Source organism: Pelophylax lessonae, assembly GCF_965119305.1.
Source record: "Pelophylax lessonae genome assembly, chromosome: 3".
Classification (NCBI taxonomy): domain Eukaryota; kingdom Metazoa; phylum Chordata; class Amphibia; order Anura; family Ranidae; genus Pelophylax; species Pelophylax lessonae.
In genome coordinates, this window is record NC_138770.1 from 268,292,077 (window position 1) to 268,316,267 (window position 24,191).

The 24,191-nt window shown below is 39.6% G+C and overlaps 1 protein-coding gene across 1 annotated transcript in view; it reads right to left on the bottom strand.

Annotated features, from left to right (window-relative positions):
- Positions 1–12,667, bottom strand: part of GHSR (growth hormone secretagogue receptor) — a 37,630-nt gene extending 24,963 nt beyond the window's left edge. The window contains exon 1 of the mRNA XM_082248879.1: positions 11,661–12,667. Within this exon, the coding sequence (XP_082105005.1) occupies positions 11,661–12,480 (820 nt within the window). The 5' untranslated portion in view covers positions 12,481–12,667. The remainder of the gene's footprint in view (positions 1–11,660) is intronic.
- Between the last annotated feature and the right edge of the window lie 11,524 nt (positions 12,668–24,191).

The window sequence follows — 24,191 nt, forward strand, 5'->3', positions numbered from 1 at the left end:
TATTGATTTTTAAAATGGTTTAGATAACATTAATTGATTCAACACTTTCATGCAAATGCTAACAATATACAACTTTTATTTGCTCCTTTTTGTTCAATTAAATACACAAATAAAAGCACTTTGTTATATCTCTCCATTAGGTGTAGTAAAAAAAAAAATCCCCTACTGATGGTGTCATAAATTCAGGGGTATCCTTTGAACACTTCCTGTGTTATATGCAGAACAATTAGTTACTATCTTATGATGAAGAAAAGGGGAGGGGGGATTCAGTAATTTAATAACAGACATTCAGATTGGGCTAATTCAATTCTTGCAATTTCGGTTGAAATAAAGGCACGTGGTGTCAATCCACAAGAGAAAATTAGGCGCTGGTGCATTTCTGGCAGATCAACAGATATTTTTCACTACTTGTAGGGTCTTTAAAGGGATAAAAAAACATGGGGAAACGTGTATGGATTTCTGAGATGTACTGTGTATGTTTTTTTTTCTGCCCTGACATTTTAATACTTTTTGAGTTGCTTCTGTCACCACTGTGGGCTTTGTTTACAATTCATATACTCGGAGCTGCCTCATTACTCCAGTTCCTGTAGATCATTGAAGCAATGGGCAGCTTCCAAACAGAGCCTGTCACTGATACACAGTAATTTGAAAAATATACAATCCCATGGAAATTGTTGACTTTTATATTTCAATCTGTTTACTAAAGTTTTCAAGCAATACAAAGCAAGTGCCCCAAAAGGTTTGTTTCCACGAAAGATTAGTTAAGACATCATGATTCCTAAAGCACCCTTCTTACATTGTTAACAAGATGTGAACCTAAACATCTCAAGGCCTAGCAAGACTATATCTGTGATAATAATTTTACAGGGGCTCCTATCCTCAGAAAAGTGCAATAAGGCGCCAATGAAAAATCAATGTCCACTAGAATAGAGTGGGATCAAGTCCAACAGAAAAGAGATGTTAGAAAAAAGAGGGAAAAAAAAGACGGTGTCTTGATAGCGAAATAAATATGGGGGCCCGTCCACTCTCAGTCCTCGGGAAATATATACGGTTTGTCGTCATTTAAAAAATTGCCAATCCTTAGGAATCTTGTATTTATCCACCAAAGTAGTTGAGATGACTGCATACCCAGCTCAAACTCCGGGTTATCAAAAAATGGAGCCAAGGGGGTGTGAGAAGAGAGGGGCTGCCTAACCCTCTGCCCATCCCAAACAGCAATCCAGTATGGGAAAGTCACAAGATAGGAGGACGCAACCTGCTAGGAAACTACATACTGGACACTCCAATGCTTTCATCAAGATCCATTGGGATTTAGGTCATATTGCAGTGGTGTAGGCCAATTGAGTAATTTGTGCTGCCTAAATTTAAGATAGGAGATTTGGGAGGCCTAACCTGCCTCAGGATTTGGGTGTGTACAGTGTTAAGTGACTCATTGTAGGGCTTTTACCACCCTAAATAAATTAGGAAATCTTATTTTGTAACCTCAATAGGTCCTGTCTGGGGATTGCTATAGGTAAATTATCCTAAAATAATAAAGTAACATGGGTAATAGATTGATCCTAATGGAAATGATCCTTCCGAACAAGGAAAGAGGATATGTGGCTCACTTATTCAGATCTAATCAAAACCATTGAATAGTTTGCCCCGTATAAAGTGTTGATAGACTGAGTCAGAAGAATGGCCCCTTTAAAAATCAAAGGAACATTTGGTCCAATCCACCGCATTCAAGGCCATAGTTTTAGAGGTCTCTTACACTTTGTTAGTCTCAAAGTATGTTTTAAGATGTAAATCAATACCAAAGCAATTGGATTCGTCACCTAAAATCGATTCATTAAGCCACAAATGCATTTAAAGAAAATCCATAAGAAAGGTTATAGAATGATATCAAAATAGGCTCATGGTTAGACGAAGTGATCAAGACAATTTTAGCCAATGTCAGCCTAAGGAGTAATCTCAAGGCCAAAAAAACCATGGTCAATCCTAGCGTATTGAGAGTGTGCTAAAGAGAAATGAGAGTAATCCTTTCCTGTGGGGTTAGCCTCTCCCCATGCACCTATTAAATCATTCTGGCAGAGCAGAGCTACAAATTTGCGACTGCATTTCACCGGGGACCTATACGTAGTGGAGTGGGATTTGTCTAGAATATGATCTAAGGCGATTGCTGACAGCCTAACATTACAATTTTGTTCAAATAGTGCCTGCAGATAAATGTGATATACTCCAATAAGAACACTAGAAAAGTTTGCCTTTTCAATCATTCATTCAACAAAAGTATCAAAATATAAAATGGTGTATAGTGAAAAAATAAGCTGGTATTGCCCCAGTAGCAAATGTGACTTCTCATACCTATGTCTAACATCTACTAGTAAAAATGTTCACCACTTGCAAAAGGTTTTCAGTTGCAAGATGTTTTCTTTTTTTTTTTTTGCCCACGCTGTCTTTTTTTAAAAAATCCCCCTACAAAATTTGAAAGGGAATAAAATCATACATTTAACTAGGGCAGTCTATAACCCATTATTTCTGCTTTTTCTGCCATTCCATGATGGGTTTGTTGTGTTTTGGGTCATTATTGTGTTAAAAGATTAAAGTAAAACAATAGGCACAACTTTTTTTTCATTTTGGATAGAGCAAGGGAGGGTAATAACCCGTCAGATGTTTTTTCAACCTCTGTGTCTCATTGCCGAGATTTCCCTTTAATTCCTGTCCTATAGCCAAACCGGAAGTGAGAGGAATTTCTTGGGGGGCCCCCAAGTTCTTAGAACCAGTGTGGCCATTGGAAGATTTCCCTTTTATTACTTTTCTGGGGACAACCCAACATTTGGGATTTATTTTACTTTCAATTTCAATAATACTGGTAAAAAGGACAGATAGAGAGGGTGAATCTCCTTAACGGGGCACAGACATCAATAAAAACTGACAAGCATTCTAATCCCTCTCCACTCTATCCAATACAAAAAAAAAACTTTAGTTATACCTTAATTTCCAGTTCATCTTCAACTTTTGGACAGTTGCCTTCACATTATAGCACACTTTGATTTGATGCAGATTGTATAGATGACTTGATGATCACGTGCTGTCCTGGCCCTAATGAAGCAAAGCAACCCCAAACCACAACATTTACACCACCATGCTTCACAGTTGGTGCATGGTTCTTCTCCTGAAATACTGACATTTCTGCTTTCACTGTGACCAAATAACTCTATCTCTGATTTATCAGTATCCAAAACATTGTCTTTGCCTATATGTTCAATGGCAAACTGTAGTCTTTCCTGAAAGTTCTTTCCGGACAGCAAAATATTTTTCTTAACACACCACTCATGCAAGTTGAATTATCTCTTTCTGATTGTAGATGCATGCACTTTGACACAAACTGTAGCGTCAATCGGTCAGCTCCTGGGTTGAATTCGATGAGCCGCCACTCCTGAGTAAATAGCAGTTGTTTGAAATTTACACCACTTGTAGATCATTTTTCTTACAGTGGAATGATTGATATCAAATAATTTGGCGATCCATTTAAATCTCTTGCTAGACTCATAGGCATCTACAACATCCCTGGGGGCCTTAGAGAGGTCTATTGATCAGAAGAAAACACCAGACCCTAAATTTCTGAGGTTTAACTAAAACAGATTCTACCTGCATGCTCCAATCATTGGCATTTAATCTGGAATACCAGATTTTAATTCCATGGATTTGAAGTTGTGGTAAATATCATTTTACCATTTGACAGATCTGGATTTTTGTTAATTTAGATCTTTAAACTAAATACACCATGACAATTTTATGTGACATTTGTTTAAAGTGTAACTTCATTCTCATAATCAACATTAAATATTATTAATCCTTTTGCTGCTAGCATTAGTAAATAGATCGGATAATATAATAATTTTACTTATTTTAAACTTTTTTTTTTTTTTTTTTTTGACATTTCTTCAGTTACTTCCTGGTTTCCAGACGTAGGCAAATGATTGATGGCATACATCCCAGGAGTCTTTAGGAGGGAAGATGTTTTTTTTTTCCACTAAGTACAACTGCCTGCATACCTGAGTTAAGGGCAAGTAAATGACATGAATCATCTGCTAATTCTCAAGATGGCTATGGCCGGAAAAGCTAAGGGGTGATTTTCAAAGTGATGTTTTGGCAAAATAAAGCAGGAAGACATGGATGGATGGATGAGTTTGCTTTCAATATTAAAAATGAAATTAGTTGTGTTTTTGGTTTGTGGTGCTCACATGCAGTGTAATTTCACTTTTAGTATATTAACTTTATCTGTAGACACCAACTGAATCAACATGTAATGAATGGCTGTTGAAAAAGTAAAACAATTCCCATGGGTTATACTTACCTTTTTTCATGACTGTAATAGCCAGGATCTCCCCCGTTTTGTGTAGCTGGTGTTTGTAGCGGAGTCCAGAGCGCAATGACAATTACTATCTACAAAACTAATACTAAGAACTAAAAAAGTATGAAATGTTTATCCCTTTTGACAGTGTTGGTTGCTTGGTTGCGGGATTGATACTTTGCCTTCAAAATCATTTCACTGACTTCCTAGCTGTATGCTTGTTCTGGGTTAATAATGCAAAAAAAAAAAAAAAAAGGCCTAGAGTCAACCACGTAATTAGGATTGTCATAGGGATGTTAGTAATGGCAGCTTCTGTGTCTCTTTAAAAAAAAATGTCTCCTTTAAATACTTTAAAATAATTTAATAAAATTAAAAAAAAAATACCAATGCAAGTGCTGCTGACAGCTACACCTCAAATTCCAACTCCACAAACCAGGAGATGGTGGGCCAAGACTACACCATAATAGAGGAGTAGGGGAAAGCATCAGCTGTGGAGCTGCATGAGATGTTGGCACATGTGTCTTCTTTGGCATCTATGTAAGCTACCCATCACTTTGATGACCCATGCTGCTAGTGGCAGTGAGGACTGTAAACAATCCAAGGTGCATTACTCAGATTACAGAGACAGCTCAAGATAATAAGTGCCAATTGTATAAATATTAGGACTTGGAAGCAGAGCATGAACATTTCACAATTACTGCACAGTCAATTCTATTTGAAGGAGAAACTATATCCCATTTTGTTTCAACTAAACCTGTGTTTTGAGCATGAAGGGCAAATAAAAAAATTATTTTTATTCTCCTGCTTTGTTTGCCGACTGTGCCCATGGTTGGAGCTTACACAAGATTAAGGAATCTACCCACTATGTGACAGAACTGTCAAATCATATTCAGTAATTATGCTGACTATATTTTAAAATACATTTAATGATTTTATAATTGATACAATTTTGCATTTTTTATTCCTCTAGTGTTCAGCTTAAAATGAATAAGGACCTTGCACTAAAAAGCAGGTCTGCCACCTCCATGCCAAATTGCTGCATCGTAGCTGTAAATAAATTTAAAAAACCTGCTGTGAAAAGCTAGTTAATAAAGTTACCTAACTTACCTTACACCCAAACATTCCAGCAAGATCCCAGAAAGGCTGAGTATCTCAGGTCTTGCAAGAAGATACTTCTTGTGAAATGTGGAATTCTCAGCATTCCCAGGATCTTGATGGAAGGATTGTGATGTCAATCTCACATAGGCAACAATGGCAGAGGCTGGTTAAAGGGTATTTATTTTTTCAAAAATGTCTGCATAGCTTTTTTAACAGCTTTTTTTGCATGATGCAGGGGGTCCTGATAATGAGTGTGCCTTGCTTTTTACTGCAAGGCCTTCTATATGCTCTGCTTGGCATCGCCTGGCTCTACTTTTCTCTATTTTTTCAATTGATTTTGGTTAAAGGAGTCACTGTTCAGGGATGCTGACAGCCATGGTTGTTGTGGCTTCTTGAATACAATAGCTGGCAGGGGAGATTCTTTCATCCAGGCTCTTTAGTGTGGATGGAGGAATCTATTAGATTTCACACCATGGGCTGAATGAAAGAAATCTATACATGTTTGGATAGCCTAAGACCTAACATTTCAGAACTCATCTGTCACTGCTCTAACTACAGTAATGTAATGTAAAGGTGTGTTTACTATGACTATGGACTTTACACATCTTTAGTGTTCTTTTCCACTTCTTCTTCACTAAAGAAGAAGTAAATGAACTACTTTGCCTAGATATAGGCAAACTTATATATTATTAAAGCAAACTATTATCATGTTATTAAAAAAATGTAAACCCTAACTGAATAACATTTAGTTTGTTAAAGCACTGTGCAATTTAAAAAGTTGAAATTTGTATTTATTTAATTGTATTCATAAGATACATATTTTTCGCTTTTTTTTTTTTTTTAATCCTTTGTTGTATCTCAGTGTTGCTAATTTCCTTCAACAAGTATGCACACCAGTGATGGCTGAATGGCATTTCTTAGGGCAAGTTCCCTGATGGTGACAACAATGTACCATGCCTGTGTAATCTAGGTTGCAGCTGGTAGTCATCATAGGAAACCCATGTTACAAGGAAACATGGACAGAGCAATGCCACCCGTTAACAGGCAGTGTCTGAACATAGACTTTCATGGCAGGATCACCAGGTATTATTTTAAAGAAGCTGCACCTTTCCTTATGTTATGATGTATGACCCCTGCGATGGGTGCAAACCCTGTTCATGGCTGTCTTTATCGTGTATGTTACTATCTTTTTCTTTGTTTTCTCAATAAAAACCTTTTTTGGATTAAAAAAAAAAAAGAAGCTGCACATTTACAAACGCTGAAAATAGCTTTTTAGATTATATTACCAAGCTATTGCTTATATGAGATTTTTCTGATTGGGTTTGCATTTACTTTTAACGCTAGCTTTGTAACGTACCATACTATGCAGAGGCTACTCTGCATGTTATATTTTAGTGTTAAAAGTGACTAATACTTTGATTTATGAGAATAAGGCTGCCAATTCATGGCTGTATTTCTTCTGTTCAGCCCCACGGGCTAAAAGAGAGGAATCAGTTGATTCCCCAATGTACACTAAAGAGCGTTAATGGAGGAATTTGCACCTGCGGCTATTATATTCAGACATCTGAGGCACCAGCAACTGCCTGAATACTCAACAGTGACTACATCTGACAGGGTGCAGCAACTGTTTGGGCAACAGTTTTCCTTTTGGTTTCTGTACTTTTCTTCTTTCTCTTCTGTCAGTTTCCCCCTAAAGTTATTTTTGTCATGGTCTATATTTTGGGGTTTAAAATATCAGAACAATATGATCACAGGGTGCTTCATGCCTTTTTATGGCATAGTATGTGTTATTTTTTATACACGTGTACGTACTCTGTTATTCTGGGATGGATACATACATGCACCTGCCATTTGTGACCTACGATAACTGTTTAATAAAGCTTAAGTACTTTTTATGCCCGATGGTGCTTGCAGGGCCACCTAAAGCTTGAATTTCAGCAGATTTAGTGGGGATCAGCCAAAATTTTAGCTATCTATATCTAGCTTAACTTTACCTACCTTACTACAGATGGTTCTTTTTGGGTTATTCACATAAAATTGGTGATTTCTGTAAAATGAGCAGAATTCTGATGTGGAAATCTTAATCAAGGAATGCTAATTTTTAGGGAACACAAATCCCTTTATGTATCCTTTTGTACACCAATAAAGGTTTGTTTCAATACATTGTGCTTTTAACCACTTGAGCCCCGGAAGATTTTACCCCCTTCCTGACCAGGGGATATTTTGCGATTCGGCACTGTGTGACTTTAACGGACAATTGCGCGGTCGTGCGATGTTGTACCCAAATTAAATTGATGTCCTTCTTTTCCCACAAACAGAGCTTTCTTTTGGTGGTATTTGATCACCTGTGCGATTTTTTGATCATGCGCTATAAACAAAAAAGAGCGACAATTTTGCAAAAATAACAATATTTTTCACATTTTTTTATATGAAATTCCCCAAAAAAAAATGTAAAAATCAAAATTTTTTAACATTTTAGGCCAATTTGTTTTCTGCTACATATGTTTAGTAAAAAAAATCCCAATAAGCGTATTTTGATTGGTTTGCGCAAAAGTTATTGCGTTTACTAACTAAGGGAAAGATTTTTGTCATTTTTATTGTTTTTTTTTAACGAGTAATGGCGGCGATCTGCGATTTTTTTTTCGCGGGACTGCGACATTGCGGCGGACAGATCGGACACTTGACTGACATTTTTGACACTTTTGGGGGTACCAGTGACATTACTACAGTAATCAGTGCTATACATATGCACTGTTACTGTAAAAATTACACTGCCAGGGAAGGGGTTAACTTTATTGGAGAAGGAGGGGCTAAGTGTGTCCCTAGGGGCGTGATTCCTACTGTGCAGGGATGTGGCTTTTCATGTAACAGCAGAGATCTACGATCCTACATAGCAGGACCGTATTATCTCTGCTGTTACACAAGGGAGAATGACAGGCGGCTTTGTTTACATTAGCTGCCTGCCTTTCTCCCTCTGTAACTGACGATCGTGAGTGACCGGCGGACATCGGGTCCGCTGGTCACACACGCGGGGATCCCAGTGAGCGAGTGTGGGCGGGAGCGCGCCCTCACCCCCTATTGGCTCGCAGGCGAGTGACGTACGGGTACGTCACTTTGCCTGCACGGGGCTGACCGCCGCAGTATATGTATTTGCGGCGGTCGGCAAGCGGTTAAACATTTTTTAACAAATCTGTCCCATATAAAGTAAGTTTACGATTCTCCAAAGCAGATGGATGCAACGTAGAAATCACCTTTACGTTTTAACATCATGTTGCCCTTGCAGAGTTTTCAACAATTGAAAAGGTGAATCTCTGCCTTGTCTTGTCCCCAGAGGTGTATATCACTGCTTTGTTCTTGGACTGTAGAGGTAATTATTTCAAATGGGTGCTTACACAGTTATGTATTACACCGACTGAAGAGTGATAGACACAGCGAAGCTGTTCATTATGTAATTAGTGTGTCTAAACACTCCTTTCTTAATAGTCATTTATGCCATCATTACTCCGTAGAAATGATTTGCTGGTACTAGCTATTCTTGTTGCTGGAGCTGCTGTAATGTACTTAAATGGAGAAGGCTGCATGTTTTTCTGAGTGTTTTGTATACAGTATCCAAGTACTGTACACTTTCATATGAAGCATCATTTATAAAACGGCGCTCTGCAGCTCAGCACACACACACACAAACTAGGGCTGGCCATACATTGTTTGAATTTCCACCATATGGCCAGCCTTACTTTTAAAGGGAAAATGCCATAAAAGAATAATAGACACTGCCATTGCTGAAAATGCTAGTTGCCTGGCTATTGTGCTGACCAGTTCGATTCATTTAGGGTCAATATTTTGAAGGCACTAGCTCACAAAGCCTGTCAGACATTAAGATATTCATAAGGTGCTCAGAAATGGTAGCTCCCATTACATCAGCACATCTCTTAATACATCAAGGGAAACTTGTCATGAGAGTTAAACATAAGCCACCATTGCTGACCTCTTCTTTCAAAAAGGCTTGTTGCCTGGATGTTGTACTAATGCTTTGATTTCAATTATTCAAACTCACTGACCTAGGAGTAAGGACTTTTCAGTTTTTGTTTTTTTTCTCTCTTTTCATCCTGCCAGTCCCTGATCATGGACTCTATTGCTAAGTCCAAACACAGCCAGGAAACATAGTTCTCTTGTACTTAAAAAACCGAGAGGATACAAAAACATATTGTAGGAAGTTTTAGCCTCTAGTGTAATGTGGACGGATTATAAGCCCGATTTAATATAACTAGAGAAAAGAAAACAAGTGAAGGCGAGATGTTTCCAACAGCAACCAATCAGAAATGCAGCTTATCACATAGTTGGTAAGGTTGAATAAAGACACCAGTCTATCCAGTTCAACCTTTGTGTGTGTTTATGTAAAAAAAAAAAAAAAATCATATTCCATATCTCTGTATATTGTGCTCGCTAAGATAACCACCTAAGAGTTTTTTGCAACTATCAATACTTCCCGCTGACACCACCGATTGTGGAACATCCCTACCACCCTTACAGTGAAAAGCCCCCTATGCAGTTTAAGGATAAACCGCTTCTCCTCCAATCTCATTGAGTGGCCCTGTGTCTTCTTATACTTCTTGAGACTGAAGCTCTAGGATAAAATCACCATTGAGGTATTCATATATCACGATCATATCTCCTCCCAATTGTCTGTTCTCCATGGAGAATAGATGTAATGAGCAGAACTGGGCGGCATACTCCAGATGTGGCCGAAACTAGAGTTTTATAAAGTGGCAGCACTATAGTGATATACCCAGAGTAAATCCCCTTTTTAATGCATGCTAATATTCTGCTAGCCTTGCTTGCTGCAGCTTGGCATTGCATGCCGTTGCTGAGTCTGTCATCTACCAGGACCCCAGATGTTTCTCCATCCTGGATTCCCCCAGAGGTTCTCCTCCTAATGAGTAACTCGCGTTCATATTCTTAGCCCCCCATTACTTCACTAATATGAATGGTAAAACATTTTATAGCTCATTATGGGTTACAATTCCAGTTTTGTCCATTTTATTTTCTCCAGTTTTCATGAATTAAGCCCTAAGTATGTCCTGTGTAATAAGATGAAAGCTTACTGGATGGTAGTAAACCTAGTTACCATGGCACCCCCTAAAAAACATTTAGTCAGTATTTTTCTGCAAATTACTTATTTAATCCTATCACATTCTGGTTGGGGATGATCAGTAAACAGGCATATGTATATTTCTCAAGCATACAATGCAATTTTATGAGAAGGGCAATTATTGCTATTTGTATCATTTAAAAACATATAATGCACCTCCTGTGTCACTGAAAGTACAGGTAAAAAAAAACTTCTAATAATAATAATAATAATAATAACAAATATCAAATTATATAAAGTAAGCCATGTCTGCGTGATTTATAGATGCAGTTTATGATTAGTATTTTTCCTATTTTTAAAAATATCTTGTTACTAATAATTAGGGGAAAAGAATCCTATGCAAACTATTTTATATTCAGGATAAGACAATTCAAAATGCAATCTTTTATAGATATTGAGGATATTTTTTTTGCTTTATTTATTTAAAGTGGAAACTGCAATGTCAGTAGCAATTCACAGCAGCCCAATTCAGGTTTGTTTAATCCTGTAACACAACTGTTACATGGTTACATTGCCATATCTTAGATCTTGTCTTGTCACCTTTTGCACATCATTATTCCGCACTACATTTTTACATTCTCTTCTGATTTGGTTACTTTATACAAAGGTATCAAAGATGTGCTCTAACCCATGCAATCAATTGTTAAAGGGCCAGTGCATTCGGACAGTTTGAAGTTGTGGTATGATTTTTTGGTGTCAATTATTGCACATCAGTGCTATTTGCATGAGTGCCTTTTATTACTTGTCTCAGTTGTTAAGCTGGGTACCTTTTGTTCTTATTTTATTAACTGCAATATGAATTAAAATAAAGACTGTGGGCATAGAGAAAGGAAAAATTGTTCTTGTGGCCCATAGCAACCAAAACTGATTTTTGCCTCTATTTATAAGGTTTTCTGAAAAAAAAAAAAATACACTTGAAATCTGATTGGTTGCCATGGGCAACAAGAACAGCTTTTTTCTTCCTCCTGTCTTTGTGAAACTCCAGCAGTATGTTTTGCATAGAGCCATATTTTCCGAGCATTAAAATTAACAGACAGTCAAAGAAATAAAATAACTAGCAATCAGTTCACCTACCTAGCATTTTTACAGTCTGCCTATTATTCTTGTCCCTGTGGGAGGCACTTGGTCCTATATTGTCCCGCTTCCTCCTCCATAGTTTTCTTCCAATAAGACTGTAGAGAACCGTGAGGCAGAAGACTGGTAAGAAGAAGAAGACACTGGATGTCCAGACCATGATAGTAAGTAGACCAGACTTCACAGCATACTCTGTAGCTTTACATTCATTTGTCTCAAAGGGATTGGTGCCATTCTCATGTTCAACCCCAACCAAGACAACAATGGGTCCAGCACTGACAAAAGACACTGCCCACAGCACAAAGATGACCAGCTTTACTCTGCCCTTGGTGATGACCACCTTGGCCTTTAGAGGAAAACAGATGGCAAAATATCTCTCTACACTAAGGGCAGTGATATTGAGGATTGTGGAGTAAGTGCAACTTTCACTGATAAACTGGAAGAGCTTACACAAGAGGCTCCCAAAATTCCAGGGTCGGTACTGCCATAGTCTGTACAGGTCAAGTGGCATGCACACAAAGATTAGCAGGTCTGAAAAAGCCATACTAGACAGATAGAGATTGGTTGTAGTCCTCATATCTTTGTACTTGGACACCACCAACATAGTCATGATGTTCCCAAATATCCCGATGATGAAAAGGAATACACAGGTAACAGTTATCCCTGTGAGGACTGGCACTGGGAAGAGATACTCTGGATCTTCGGGCCAGGAGTGGTTGTAGTAGTAATAATCCATGGTGCTGTTCTCTGGGGTGTAAGTCTTATTTGCTGTGGACCATACCTGGCTGTGTATATGATATTGAGACAGTCTTGCCTCCATGGCTGTCAATGATAGGAACACATCTCTGACATTTCTTCATTTCTACTGTACTGATGTTCAAACTTCAAGTAAAGCTGTAGAAACAAGTATAAGCAAAGTGCAAACTTGCAGTGGCAACAGGTGCATAGCACATTTTCTCTATTGATATAAAGTTCCATTTCATAAATCCATGTTGTCTATGACTGCAGGTTGCCCCTAGTATAAAGTCCGTGTCCATATTTAGGTTTGAAGCAGATTTTGTGTACAAAATAAGTACTTGAAGGTGAGGCATCCACTTGATTGAAAGTCTTTAGCAAGGGGTAGCATTCCTGTGACATGCTCCTGATAGGGATGGTTACTATAGATAATACTGGTACTCTCACTCCAGTGAGTCCCAGGCAGGACAGCTGAGTGTCTGTGGACAGTTCACATCCTTGCAGAATGCACTGTGTCTCCAGAGCTTGCCTGGTGGAGAGAAGCCGATGAAAGGAGTTTAGCAGCACGCCCATTCTTCCTCCCCTGCTCTATATCTTATTCTGAATGATTCTTGCTCTCAGAATACAGAGATCCATAGACACACACACAGCCTGTTCGCAAGCCATGCAAAAGCTAATGACACAGCAAACACTGAGCAATTTGATGTTGTTCAATTTATTGCACATGTTATCAAATCAGAAGCAAATAGTAAAATAGAGACCTGTCTCATGTTAACTAAAATCTATTAACTTCAGTGCTTTGGGTAAACAGAATGTACGCCGTTGTATTAACATAGTGCAGCAAATTGTTGCATGCCACCTTCGTACACTTGCCCCAGTATTTTATCATCATTGGTATTGATATCAAACGGCAGCTAATGAAGCAATCTGTCTTTCACTTTCATTCACATGGTGGCAGCTGTACAATTTCAACTGGGAGTTAATGTTTGCTGATAATAAAGCTGATAAAAGTGAACATCACTCTCTGCACCCAGTGGCAGCTGCTTCATGTAATATTTATCATCTAAATCAAGAGACAATTTGGAAAAGCCAAATGCAAAACACAAATGTCAACATATTCACAGTGTGTGATTGTAAGCAACTCTATGTCCTCATGATAAAGTAGATTACGACACGAAAACCTTATCTATACTAATATCATTTAAACCCTCGATATGTTGAATAGGGTTTTGTTTTCTCATGAGCATCAGTGAAAGATAATAATGATATGAAAAATGTATCTCAATAGCTGCTGTAATTTGACTGACTTGTTTAAATAAAGCCAAACAAAACTGAGCATGACATTAAGAACAGTTCCGTTTAGTGGAAGCTACTGATCAAAATATTCAAAGATTTAGGCAACTGAATTTATATAAAATTTTAACTTTTAATGCTGAAGCGGATCACAGCCCCAGTGCTTTCTGCCTTCCTTATGGTCAACAAGTTGAGTCTGAATTACCCGAAAGTTTTTGACAGATTTTGTTTTGGTTTTTTTTGAAGAAAGGACCCATGCATGATCCATGTGTTGATATTTGTCTGGAGATAAGCATTAAGAAAACAATTTAGTTCTAATGCTAAAATAAATAATTTTTATACAGGTAAAATATAAATTAAAATATGAAAATATTTAAAATGTGTTTTTATTTCTAGTTTGACTCGATATGGTTTTATGTTTTATACTGTAACTAGTGTTACGGTATATCAAAAGTGCACTATTATTTCTATAATTATTGTGAAAGAAAATAAGGTGCACTAACCCCACAATTATGCGGCAGCACTGAAATGGGGAAAATAAATGTGAAAAAAGGTATAGTGCGCTCAACACAATCATAAATATTAGAGATATGACGTCTGGGATGACCCAAATATTATGGTGATCTTCATACAGTGTGAAAAACCATATGTGAAAATTATTTATGCAAAAAACGTATTATTTATAGCAATCGTGAAAAAAAATATATATATATATGTAAAGTCCTCCAATTGATCCAGATAATCTCAAATAGCCAAAGATCAAGCTTCCATAAATAGTGGATCTTCAATCTTGCTAATCTGTGACCGATATGTGAGGGTGAAATAGAAGAAATGGCCTCTTACCAGATAACACTAAACAGTGAGCCTTATTGGTGAATAGGCACTTTCCACATGTGAACAAATGAAATCAAGTGAGGTGGCACCTCGGTGGTAGTGCAAACTTCTTACCAGAAGTATGTAGAGGGTAGGCATAAACCACTGTTGTTTATACAGATGCACCAGATAGAAGGTATCCAATGGCGGCTTGAATGTTTCTCCACTCCACCATATCCAACTCACCAATGTGGCTGGCGATACTGTACTCTAATGTGGCTCCCCTATAAAAGATATAAAGTGCCAATAGTGCATTATCCTTTTAAAAAAACTTTATTAAAAAAGAAACACACTTACATGGCAAATGGAAGGAACTGGGCATAAACAATGGTTCCAAGTGTACCGAACGTGACCGCCTGCAGTGCGGAACACATGGTGTGGCGTGACGGCGTGGCTACTCCTGCTGACGCATTTCTCCTTATCAGGCTTCAGCTGGGACCGGAGCACCAAGTTGAGACAAACCATTTAACCATAAACCATTGTTTATGATTGTCATCTTTTATTTATTGAGGGTATGTGGGCTGGTATGGTTCAGATAGGCTCAACTCCCCCCCCCCCCCCTTTCCTGGCCAGCCAGGCTGCATGCATGGGTAAGGGTCTCAAATGAAAATTGAGGGGGGTCCATGCTTTGTTTTGCAGGGGGGCCCCCTTGACGTCTATATCAGACCCTCAGGATGAGAGTCTCATATGTATTTTGTTTTTTTGTCGGGGTCCTCCATTAACATTCATTATCTAGGGTAAGCATCTGCTATAGACGAAGAGAATCCCCAGTCCCTTTGTTTGCAGACAGAAGTAAGCAGCTGGGAACTATCATTTACTGGCAATACAACCACTTGACAACCACATACAGTACAATTATTGCTGGTGGGTGGTTCCCCACAATGTACCTGTAGGTCGCGGTGCTCGTGCGCACTGCACATTTTCCCTTGGGAGTGGCATGATTTTCAACCACTGTGTCCAGTGGTCGGTATGGTGCCACCGTTAGTGGCTCAGATACAACATGATCGCTGTGCAATCACATGTCACCTAGTAAACAATAGTCATGAATGGGGTCATTTGGGGGAGTATTTGTACTATCCTGGCATTTTAGGGGCTCAAGTGAGATAGTTAGTACATCAGGACTGATCAACTTTAAAACATACAGAGGGTAAAATAAGTATTAGACATGTCACCATTTTAACATGTCAGTAACAACCCATGCAATCAATACATATAAAGAAACCAAAACAAACACGTTCAGAAATTAAGTTATGTGTAATAAAATGGAATGACACAGGGAAAAAGTATTGAACACATGAGAAAGGCATGGAAAGCCAAGACACCAGCTGAAATTTATCAGTAATTAGAGAGCAATCCTGCCCCTTGTCAGTGCAAATTAATATCAGTTGGTTCAGTCTCAATTGATGGCCTATAAAAAGAAAACAAGAAACATCTAATCATGGGTAAAAGCGAAGAGCTCTCTCAAGACCTTTGCAACCTTATTGTTGTAAAACATACTGATGACTTTGCTTACAGAAGGATTTCAAATATTCTGAATGCTCCAGTGAGCACTGTTGGAGCTATAATCCAGAAGTGTAAAGAACATAATTTCACCATAAACCGGCAACGACCAGATGCTCCTCGCAATATTTCTGACAGATTAGTAAAAATAATTATTAGAAGAGTTGTCGAAGAGCCAAGGACCACTTGTGGAGAGCTTCAAAAAGACCTGGAATTAGCAGGTACAATTGTTTCAAAGAAAACAATAAGTAATGCACTCAACGGCCATGGCCTGAATGCACGCTCACAATGCAAGACTCCATTGCTGAAGAAAAAGCATGTTGAAGCTCATGTACCAAGACATTCTTGATACAAATCTGCTGCCATCTACCAGGATGATGAAGATGAAACGAGGGTGGAATTTCAGTAAGACAATGATCCCAAACACAAAGCAAAGGAAACTCTCAGTTGATTTTAAAGAAAGAAAATAAAGCTGCTAGAATGGCCCAATGAATCACCTTGCTTGAATCCAAGAGAAAATCTATGGAAAGAACCAAAGATCAGAGTTTATAGAGGAGGCCCACGGAACCTTCAAGATTTGAAGACTGTGTGGAAGAATGAGCCAAAATCACACCTGAGCAAAGCATGCAACTAGTTTCTCCATACAGGAGGCTTCTTGAAGCTGCATTACCAACAAAGGATTTTGTAATAAGTATTAAATAAAATTCAGTTAGTGTGTTCAATACTTTTTCCCTTTGTCATTCCATTTTTTGACACATAACTTAAGCACTTACGGACTGCCCGCCCTAGTTTTACGTCGCTACTTTGACGTTAAACACCGGGTTATAGCAGCAGATAGCTGCCATAACCCCAGTATTTTCTTACAGGGCGGGCGGTCCTCCTTCACATAAAAGTGGTCCCAGTGGTGGATTTAGCTGCAGGATCACTTTTATGGGTGGCGGGAGAGGTGCACCTCCCGCTGCTTCCCGGTCATTTTCCACACTTAGCGCCGCCATCAGTAACAGGGAAAACTATCCGGTCCCTTCCCCTACTAGGTAGGAAGTCGACTAAAGGAAAGATGGCCCCCAATCAACTCTATGGCCTTGAAGGACCGAAGCAACATCATACGTTGCTTCCTCCCAACGGCCTTAAAGGGCCCATTTTTTTCATGATGACAAAAATTAAATTTTTTTTTTTTTGCTTTTTAGTGTAGATGTGAGATCTGAGTTCTTTTTAACCCCAGATCTCACATTAAAGAGGACCCGTCCTGCCTATTTCTATTAGGCAGGGCAGGTAATAGCGCACCTCACTTATTTATTGGATCATTTTACACAAACATCAGCATAAACCCTTATATATCAGTGCACAGGGATGTATTGCAATGGGAATCTTTATCCTACACCTGTGGCTCCTTTATCTCCTTTATACCAGCTGTTTACACTCCATGCACGCTGTACCCCTTCTTACTCCCACGTGCATAAAGCCTTACTCTTAATCCTAAAGCAGTATGAAATACGAAAGCAAGCATTAATTATGTTGAAGTTTACCAATTATATTAGATGCATTCGTTTTCTTTTTTAGGCTTTTTTTCTTCACCTGGTGATCTGGCCAATCAAGTCTGTTATTTTTCAAAAGAACAAGATGTAGCAGTTACAGGGTTCAGACAGACCATTAACCACTGACAGGGTTGCTTACAATGATTAGATTGTATTTATTTATGTAAAACCTTAATCCCAATAGGAAAAACAAACTGTTTGCTGTAACTGGTTATAAAATGTTAGCTAGAGTTTGGCTTCAATTTGTTAGTGCATTTAAATCTGCTAGTACATGTAATACGCTCCTCTCCCCAGACTGACAATGTTGCTGTCCAAATGTGCCCCCTGTGCTCCCTCATCCAGAGTGGGGCACTCTACTACCGGAGGTGTGTTACTGAAAAGATCACCAGATGAAAACAGAGGGGTTTAATACCGCTTTAATTTAAACTCTTTAAATGGTGCCTTGTTTTGCAGATACACAGTGCTCAAATGTCATCAGATTTGGAGAAGCTCTGGGATTGTGTATCCTCAAGAAGACTGTGTGAGGCATGACGGGTTTATATTAGAGAGCTAACCAGGATGACCTTTAGCTCTGAAGGCAATATATGTACCCCCCAGGGTGGGGCAAAGCAAGGAAGATCTGTGGCTAGGCACATCATGCTCCTCTTGTGTGTCTAGCAGTCACCTCTTTTGAATGGACACTTCAATGGATCTTGGTTAAAGTATTTAGAATAGAAATGAAAGGCAAAACATTTGTGTATAGATATAAAAAACATTGTAAATACCATTTGTTTTCTTTTATAATAAGTGAGCACATGACCTCTGATCTCAGCTATATAATGAATATAAATGTGTGTTAGCAGGTGTTAATGAAAGACCAATACACTGATCCTCCCAGTGAACAGTTGTGTCAGCATAGGTTTTGGCCAGTGTAGAACAGGTAGGCTGTGCTCCCAGCACAGCCAGAAAACTGGACACACTGGGATGGATGTGCCTTAATGCCTGGTTTGGTCAGTTTAAAATAGAAAAGCAGAGGGACTAGCAAGATCACCAGGTATTTCACACAAAGGAAGAAATACAAAGAAAATAGGATACATTTTTTAATAAAAGCACACACATCAGGAATATGAAATGTTGGGGTAACATACTCTTTAATGATATAGTACTGATCTGTGTTATCTTTACATGCACACTGATTTTCCAAGTTGCCTTAACAACATCCCTCTTGGGGCTTCCCCCTTCCACCTTGGTCCCCCAAAGCAGCCTAGTGAGCTGCTATAGATACACCACTGTCACCTTTAATTGCACTTGTTCTATAATGTTTAAGACATTTCCTTGCTTATACAAACAACTTTTTAAACTCTAATTAGGGACTGAAGAAACTTCTTGAATAAGCAGTGAAACATTTTCAAGATTATAGAACATGTCAAGCTGGATGTGACTAACTACTACTAGCTTCCCAAGAAGTAACGAAATTCCCAAGAAATAATAGAATTAGTCCCAGTTCCAAGATGTATTTTCTTTCATCTGTTTGTGCCAACAATGACAGTAACAAAGAAATGACCCCTGCCCCCATCTATAACTGGCCTTTTCAGCAAAGAGCACATGGAAGGGCAATGTATGCAAAACAAAACCAAAGAAAATTCCCCAGCTCAACTTGTCAGCCATGCTGCAACCAACCAAATTATCCTGTCCAACAGCATGGGGTAAAAACATTGGTTTAGTTCATGGCACCCCAGTATTATCGGCAGTCCTAACTTTAAATTTTGAGAGCCTCCATAGTGGAAGCAGTATATGCATAATAATGGATAGTAGAGGGCAGGTAAGCCTTGGAGGGAGGCCACCCCTCCTTTTAGGCACAGGGGTGCACTGGACACCCAGAATATAGCACAATGGCAGCAAAGGTGTCCAATGTATCCCCTCACCATTATTACAACAGTAGATACAAATGGCTACTGCCCTCACCTACTGTATAACTGGCCATTGCAGCAAGGAGCACATGGAAGGGCAATGGATGAAAAACAAAGCCAAAGAAAATTCCCAGCTCAACCCAATGACCAGCTTGCAACCAACCAAATTATCCTCTCTAACAGTTTGCATTAAAAACAGGGGTTCTGTTTCCACACATTTTTCCAACAGTGATAGTAGTTTGTGTAGTCTTAAAATGTTATTCCTGCATCATGCAACAGCTTAAAAAGAGAACAGACATGCTTGTTATTTCTTGCTGACATTTCCTTTTCCCTTTAACCACTTGCCTACAGTGCACTTTCACCCCCTTCCTGCCCAGATCGATTTTCAGCTTTCAGCGCTCTCACACTTTGACTGAGAATTACTCAGTCATGCAACACTGTACCCATACAAAAATTGTGTCCTTTTTTCACACAAATAGAGCTTTCTTTTGATGGTATTTGATCAATACTGGGTTTTTTATTTTTTGTGCTATAAATAAAAAAAGACTGAAAATATCGTGAAAAAACGCATTTTTCTTTGTTTCTGTCATAAAATTTTGCAAATTAGTAATTTTTCTTCACAAATTTTGGCCAAAATTTATACTGCTACTTATCTTTGGTAAAAATAACCCAAGTAAGTGTATATTATTTGGTCTTTGTGAAAGTTATAGAGTCCACAAGCTATGGTGCGAATCATTGAAAATTGATCACACTTGATCACACCTGATGTACTGAAGGCCTATCTCATTTCTTGAGACACTAAAAAGTCAGGAAAGTACAAATACCCCCCAAATGACCCCTTTTTGGAAAGTAGACATTCCAAGGTATTTAATAAGGGGCATGGTGAGTTTTTTGAAGTTGTAATTTTTTTCCCACAATGCTTTGCAAAATGAAGATTTTTTTTTTTTTTTTACAAATTGCCGTATTAACAGGTTATTTCTCTCACACAGCACATGTATACTTGCAACTACACCCCAAAACACATTCTACTACTCCTTCTGAGTATGGCGATACCACATGTGTGAGACTTTTTTACAGCCTGGCCACATACAGAGGCCTAACATCCAAGTAGCGCTTTACACAAAGTTGTCCATTTATCCACTTTAAGACTGGGCCTATTTTTGACACTTGGTGTTTACAAGCTAAAATCATTTTTTTTTGCTAGAAAACTACTTTAGCAGAGACCCTAGAGAATAAAATGGAGATCGTTGCAATATTTTTTATCACACCATATTTGCGCAGCAGTCTTCCAAGTAGCACCGTCCGGGATTCTAGGAGCACAAATTACACATATAATTTCCTGACAACCTATCGCACTTTTGAAGGCCCTGGAGCACCAGGACAATGGAAACCCCCATAAAATGACCCCATTTTGGAAAGCAAAGAGCCCAACGTATAATTTTTGAGGCATAATGAGTCTTTTGAATATGTCATTTTTTTCCACAAGTTTTTGGAAAATGTGGAAAGAAAATGAAAACACATTTTTTTTACACAAAGCTGTCCATTTATGCAATATTTCTAACACATAGCATGTACATAGCAAAAATTGCACCCCAAAATACATTCTGCTATTCCTCCTGAGTATGGCGATACCACATGTGTAACACTTTTTCACAGCCTGGCCACATACAGAGGCCTAACATCCAAGTAGCGCTTTACACGAAAAAGTTGTCCATTTATCCACTTTAAGACTGGGCCTATTTTTGACACTTGGTGTTTACAAGCTAAAATCATTTTTTTTTGCTAGAAAACTACTTTAGCAGAGACCCTAGGGAATAAAATGGAGATCGTTGCAATATTTTTTATCACACCATATTTGCGCAGCAGTCTTCCAAATGCGATTGTTTTGAAAAAAATTCACTTTTTTGAACTAAAACATAAGAAAACAGTAAATTTAGCACAATTTTTTTCCATAATGTGAAAGATAATGTTACGCCGAGTAATTAGATACCCAACATGTCATGCTTCAAAATTGCGCATGCTCACAGAATGGCGCCAAACATTGGTACTTAAAAATCCCCATAGGCAACATTTTAAAAATTTCTGCAGGTTACTAGCTTAGAGTTACAGAGGAGGTCTAGGGCTCAAATTATTGCTCTCGCTCTAACGATCGCAGGGATACCTCACATGTATGGTTTGAACACCGTTTACATATGTGGGCGGGACTTGCGTATGCGTTTGCTTCTGCGCGCGAGCTAACGCTTCTGCGCGCGAGACAGGACGCTTTAATTTTTTTTTTTTCCTATTTATTTTATTTATTATTTTTTTATTTTTACACAGTTTTAAAAAAAAAATGTTTTTATTCCTATTACAAGGAATGTAAACATCCCTTGTAATAGAAATAGGCATGACAGGTCCTCTTTATTGTGAGATCTGGGGTCAAAAAGACCTCACACCTCACAACTACACTAAAAAAGAAAAAAAAAAAAAATTGTTGAAAGAGGAAAAAAAAAAAAGCAAAAAAAAAAAGCGGCCCTTTAAATCGGTTGCTAGGCAACGTCTTTTGACGTAGCTCCGCTCCTCCAAGACCATAGAGTTGAGTGAGGGCCATCTTGCCCTCACTCGACCTCCTGTCTCTGAGGATCCGGGACCGGATAGTTTTCCCCGCAGCCGGCGGGTCCGGTAAGCTGGGAAAACATCTGGGACGCGGCAGGAGGGGGGGTGCACCTCTTCCCCTGCACCGTAAGGGTAATTCCGCGGCGAATCCGCCACTGGGACCACTCTTATCTGAAAGCCGACCGCCCGCCGTTTCAAAAAATACCGGGGTTATGGGGGCTATCTTCTGCCATAACTCCAGTATTTAGCTTTTAATGGCCGACGCATATAGTCGTTAGGCGGTCAGTAAGTGATTGCATGTATATGGCAAACAGGTGACGATGACTGATGGGGTGACAGGTGATGATGACTGATGGGGTGACAAGTGACAATGACTGATGGGGTGACAGGTGACGATGACTGATGGGGTGACAGGTGACGATGACTGATGGGGTGACAGGTGATGATGATTGATGAGGTGACAGGTGACGATTGATGAGGTGACAAGTGACGATAATTGATGGGGTGACAGATGACAATCACTGACGGGGTGACATGTGACGATGATTGATGGGGTGACAAGTGACGATCACTGATGGGGTGTCAAGTGACGATGATTGATAGGGTGACAGATGACGGTGACTGATGGGGTGACAGGTGACGATGACTGATGGGGTGACAGGTGACGGTGATTGATGGGGTGACAGGTGACGGGCGATGGTCACTGATGGGTGACAGGTGACGGGCGATGGTGCACGGCGGTACTGATGGCAGTCTCTGGTGACCGGTGCACTTTAGGCTACGTTCACATGTGAGCATAGCGATCATGGGCAGAATCACTGCGATTCTGCCCGTGATCCAGAAATCATTGCAAATGGTGGGACGCCTGTGCGTTGCCCGTGATTTGCAATAGCACCCCAAACGCTGTGCGATGTTGCTGCGATTTCCGCCTGCCGAATCGAGGTAACATCACGCAAACAACGCATGACGCCCCAAAGAAACTCTTGTACCTTTTTTGGGCGTCATGCGATGTTTGCGTGATGTTACCGCAATTCGGCAGGCGGAAATCGCTGCAACATCGCACATCGTTTGGGGTGCTATTGCAAATCACGGGCAGCGCACAGGCGTCCCGCAATTTGCAATGATTTCCGGATCGCGGGCAGAATCGCGGTGATTCTGCCTGCGATCGCTACGCTCACATGTGAACGTAGCCTTATGGGTGTCAATTTCTGGGCACTGATGAGGTGACTGTTGGGTGACAGGGGACATTGGGGGGGGGGGGGGCTGAGGACTGTGTGGGGACATTTATTTGTGTGCTTTTTACTTTTTACAGGGGTACGAAATGGTACGAAAACTCAATGTTTCTAGCTCTTCTCCCCTCACACTGGAAACTGTATGAGGAGAGAAGAGCTAGTAACACTGAGTTACTGCTCTTTGTTTACATTTTGTGATCGGCTGTGAATGGATTCACAGCCGATCACATAGCAAACAGTTACTGCCAGTGACTGTTTACTACCGCCGGTGACAGCTGTGTTCCTACGGAACACAGTGCCACCGACATGACCGCGCTGCACGCTCCCGATCGCGCATGCGCGGTCATCTCCCGGGCGCCTCCATTGTGATCGGTTGTGTCATTGGAACACAGCCGATCACGTGGGAAACAGCCATGCCTATTGGCTGTTTCCCCCCTGCCGGTGACCGGCTGTGTCCCGGGGACACGCCGACACCGGCAGTGCAGGGCGGCGCGCCCGCGATCGCACGCCTGCCCTGCTTGAATGGGCGGACGTCATATGACGTCCGCCCAGGATAATAGCCGCACCGTCCCGCCGTCATATGACGACAGGCGGGCGGTAAGTGGTTAAGCTTGTATTTATCACAGAATAGAGTTTGGAAGGTGGGATATTTCCGATTTTTAATCATTTTTATTGAACATTTTATAAAGCTTACAAAAGGTAAGTCTTAAAATGATATACATGACAGAACTAAATACGATGGCAAAGACTGTTGGAGTAGTGGTTGCAAACAAGTGAAAAGTTGGCTATGGCAATCCTTTAAAGTATATACAGTATGAAAGTACAAAGGTGTAGCAGCTATAAAAAAAAGAAGACATGTATCAATAATCAATAGCAAGA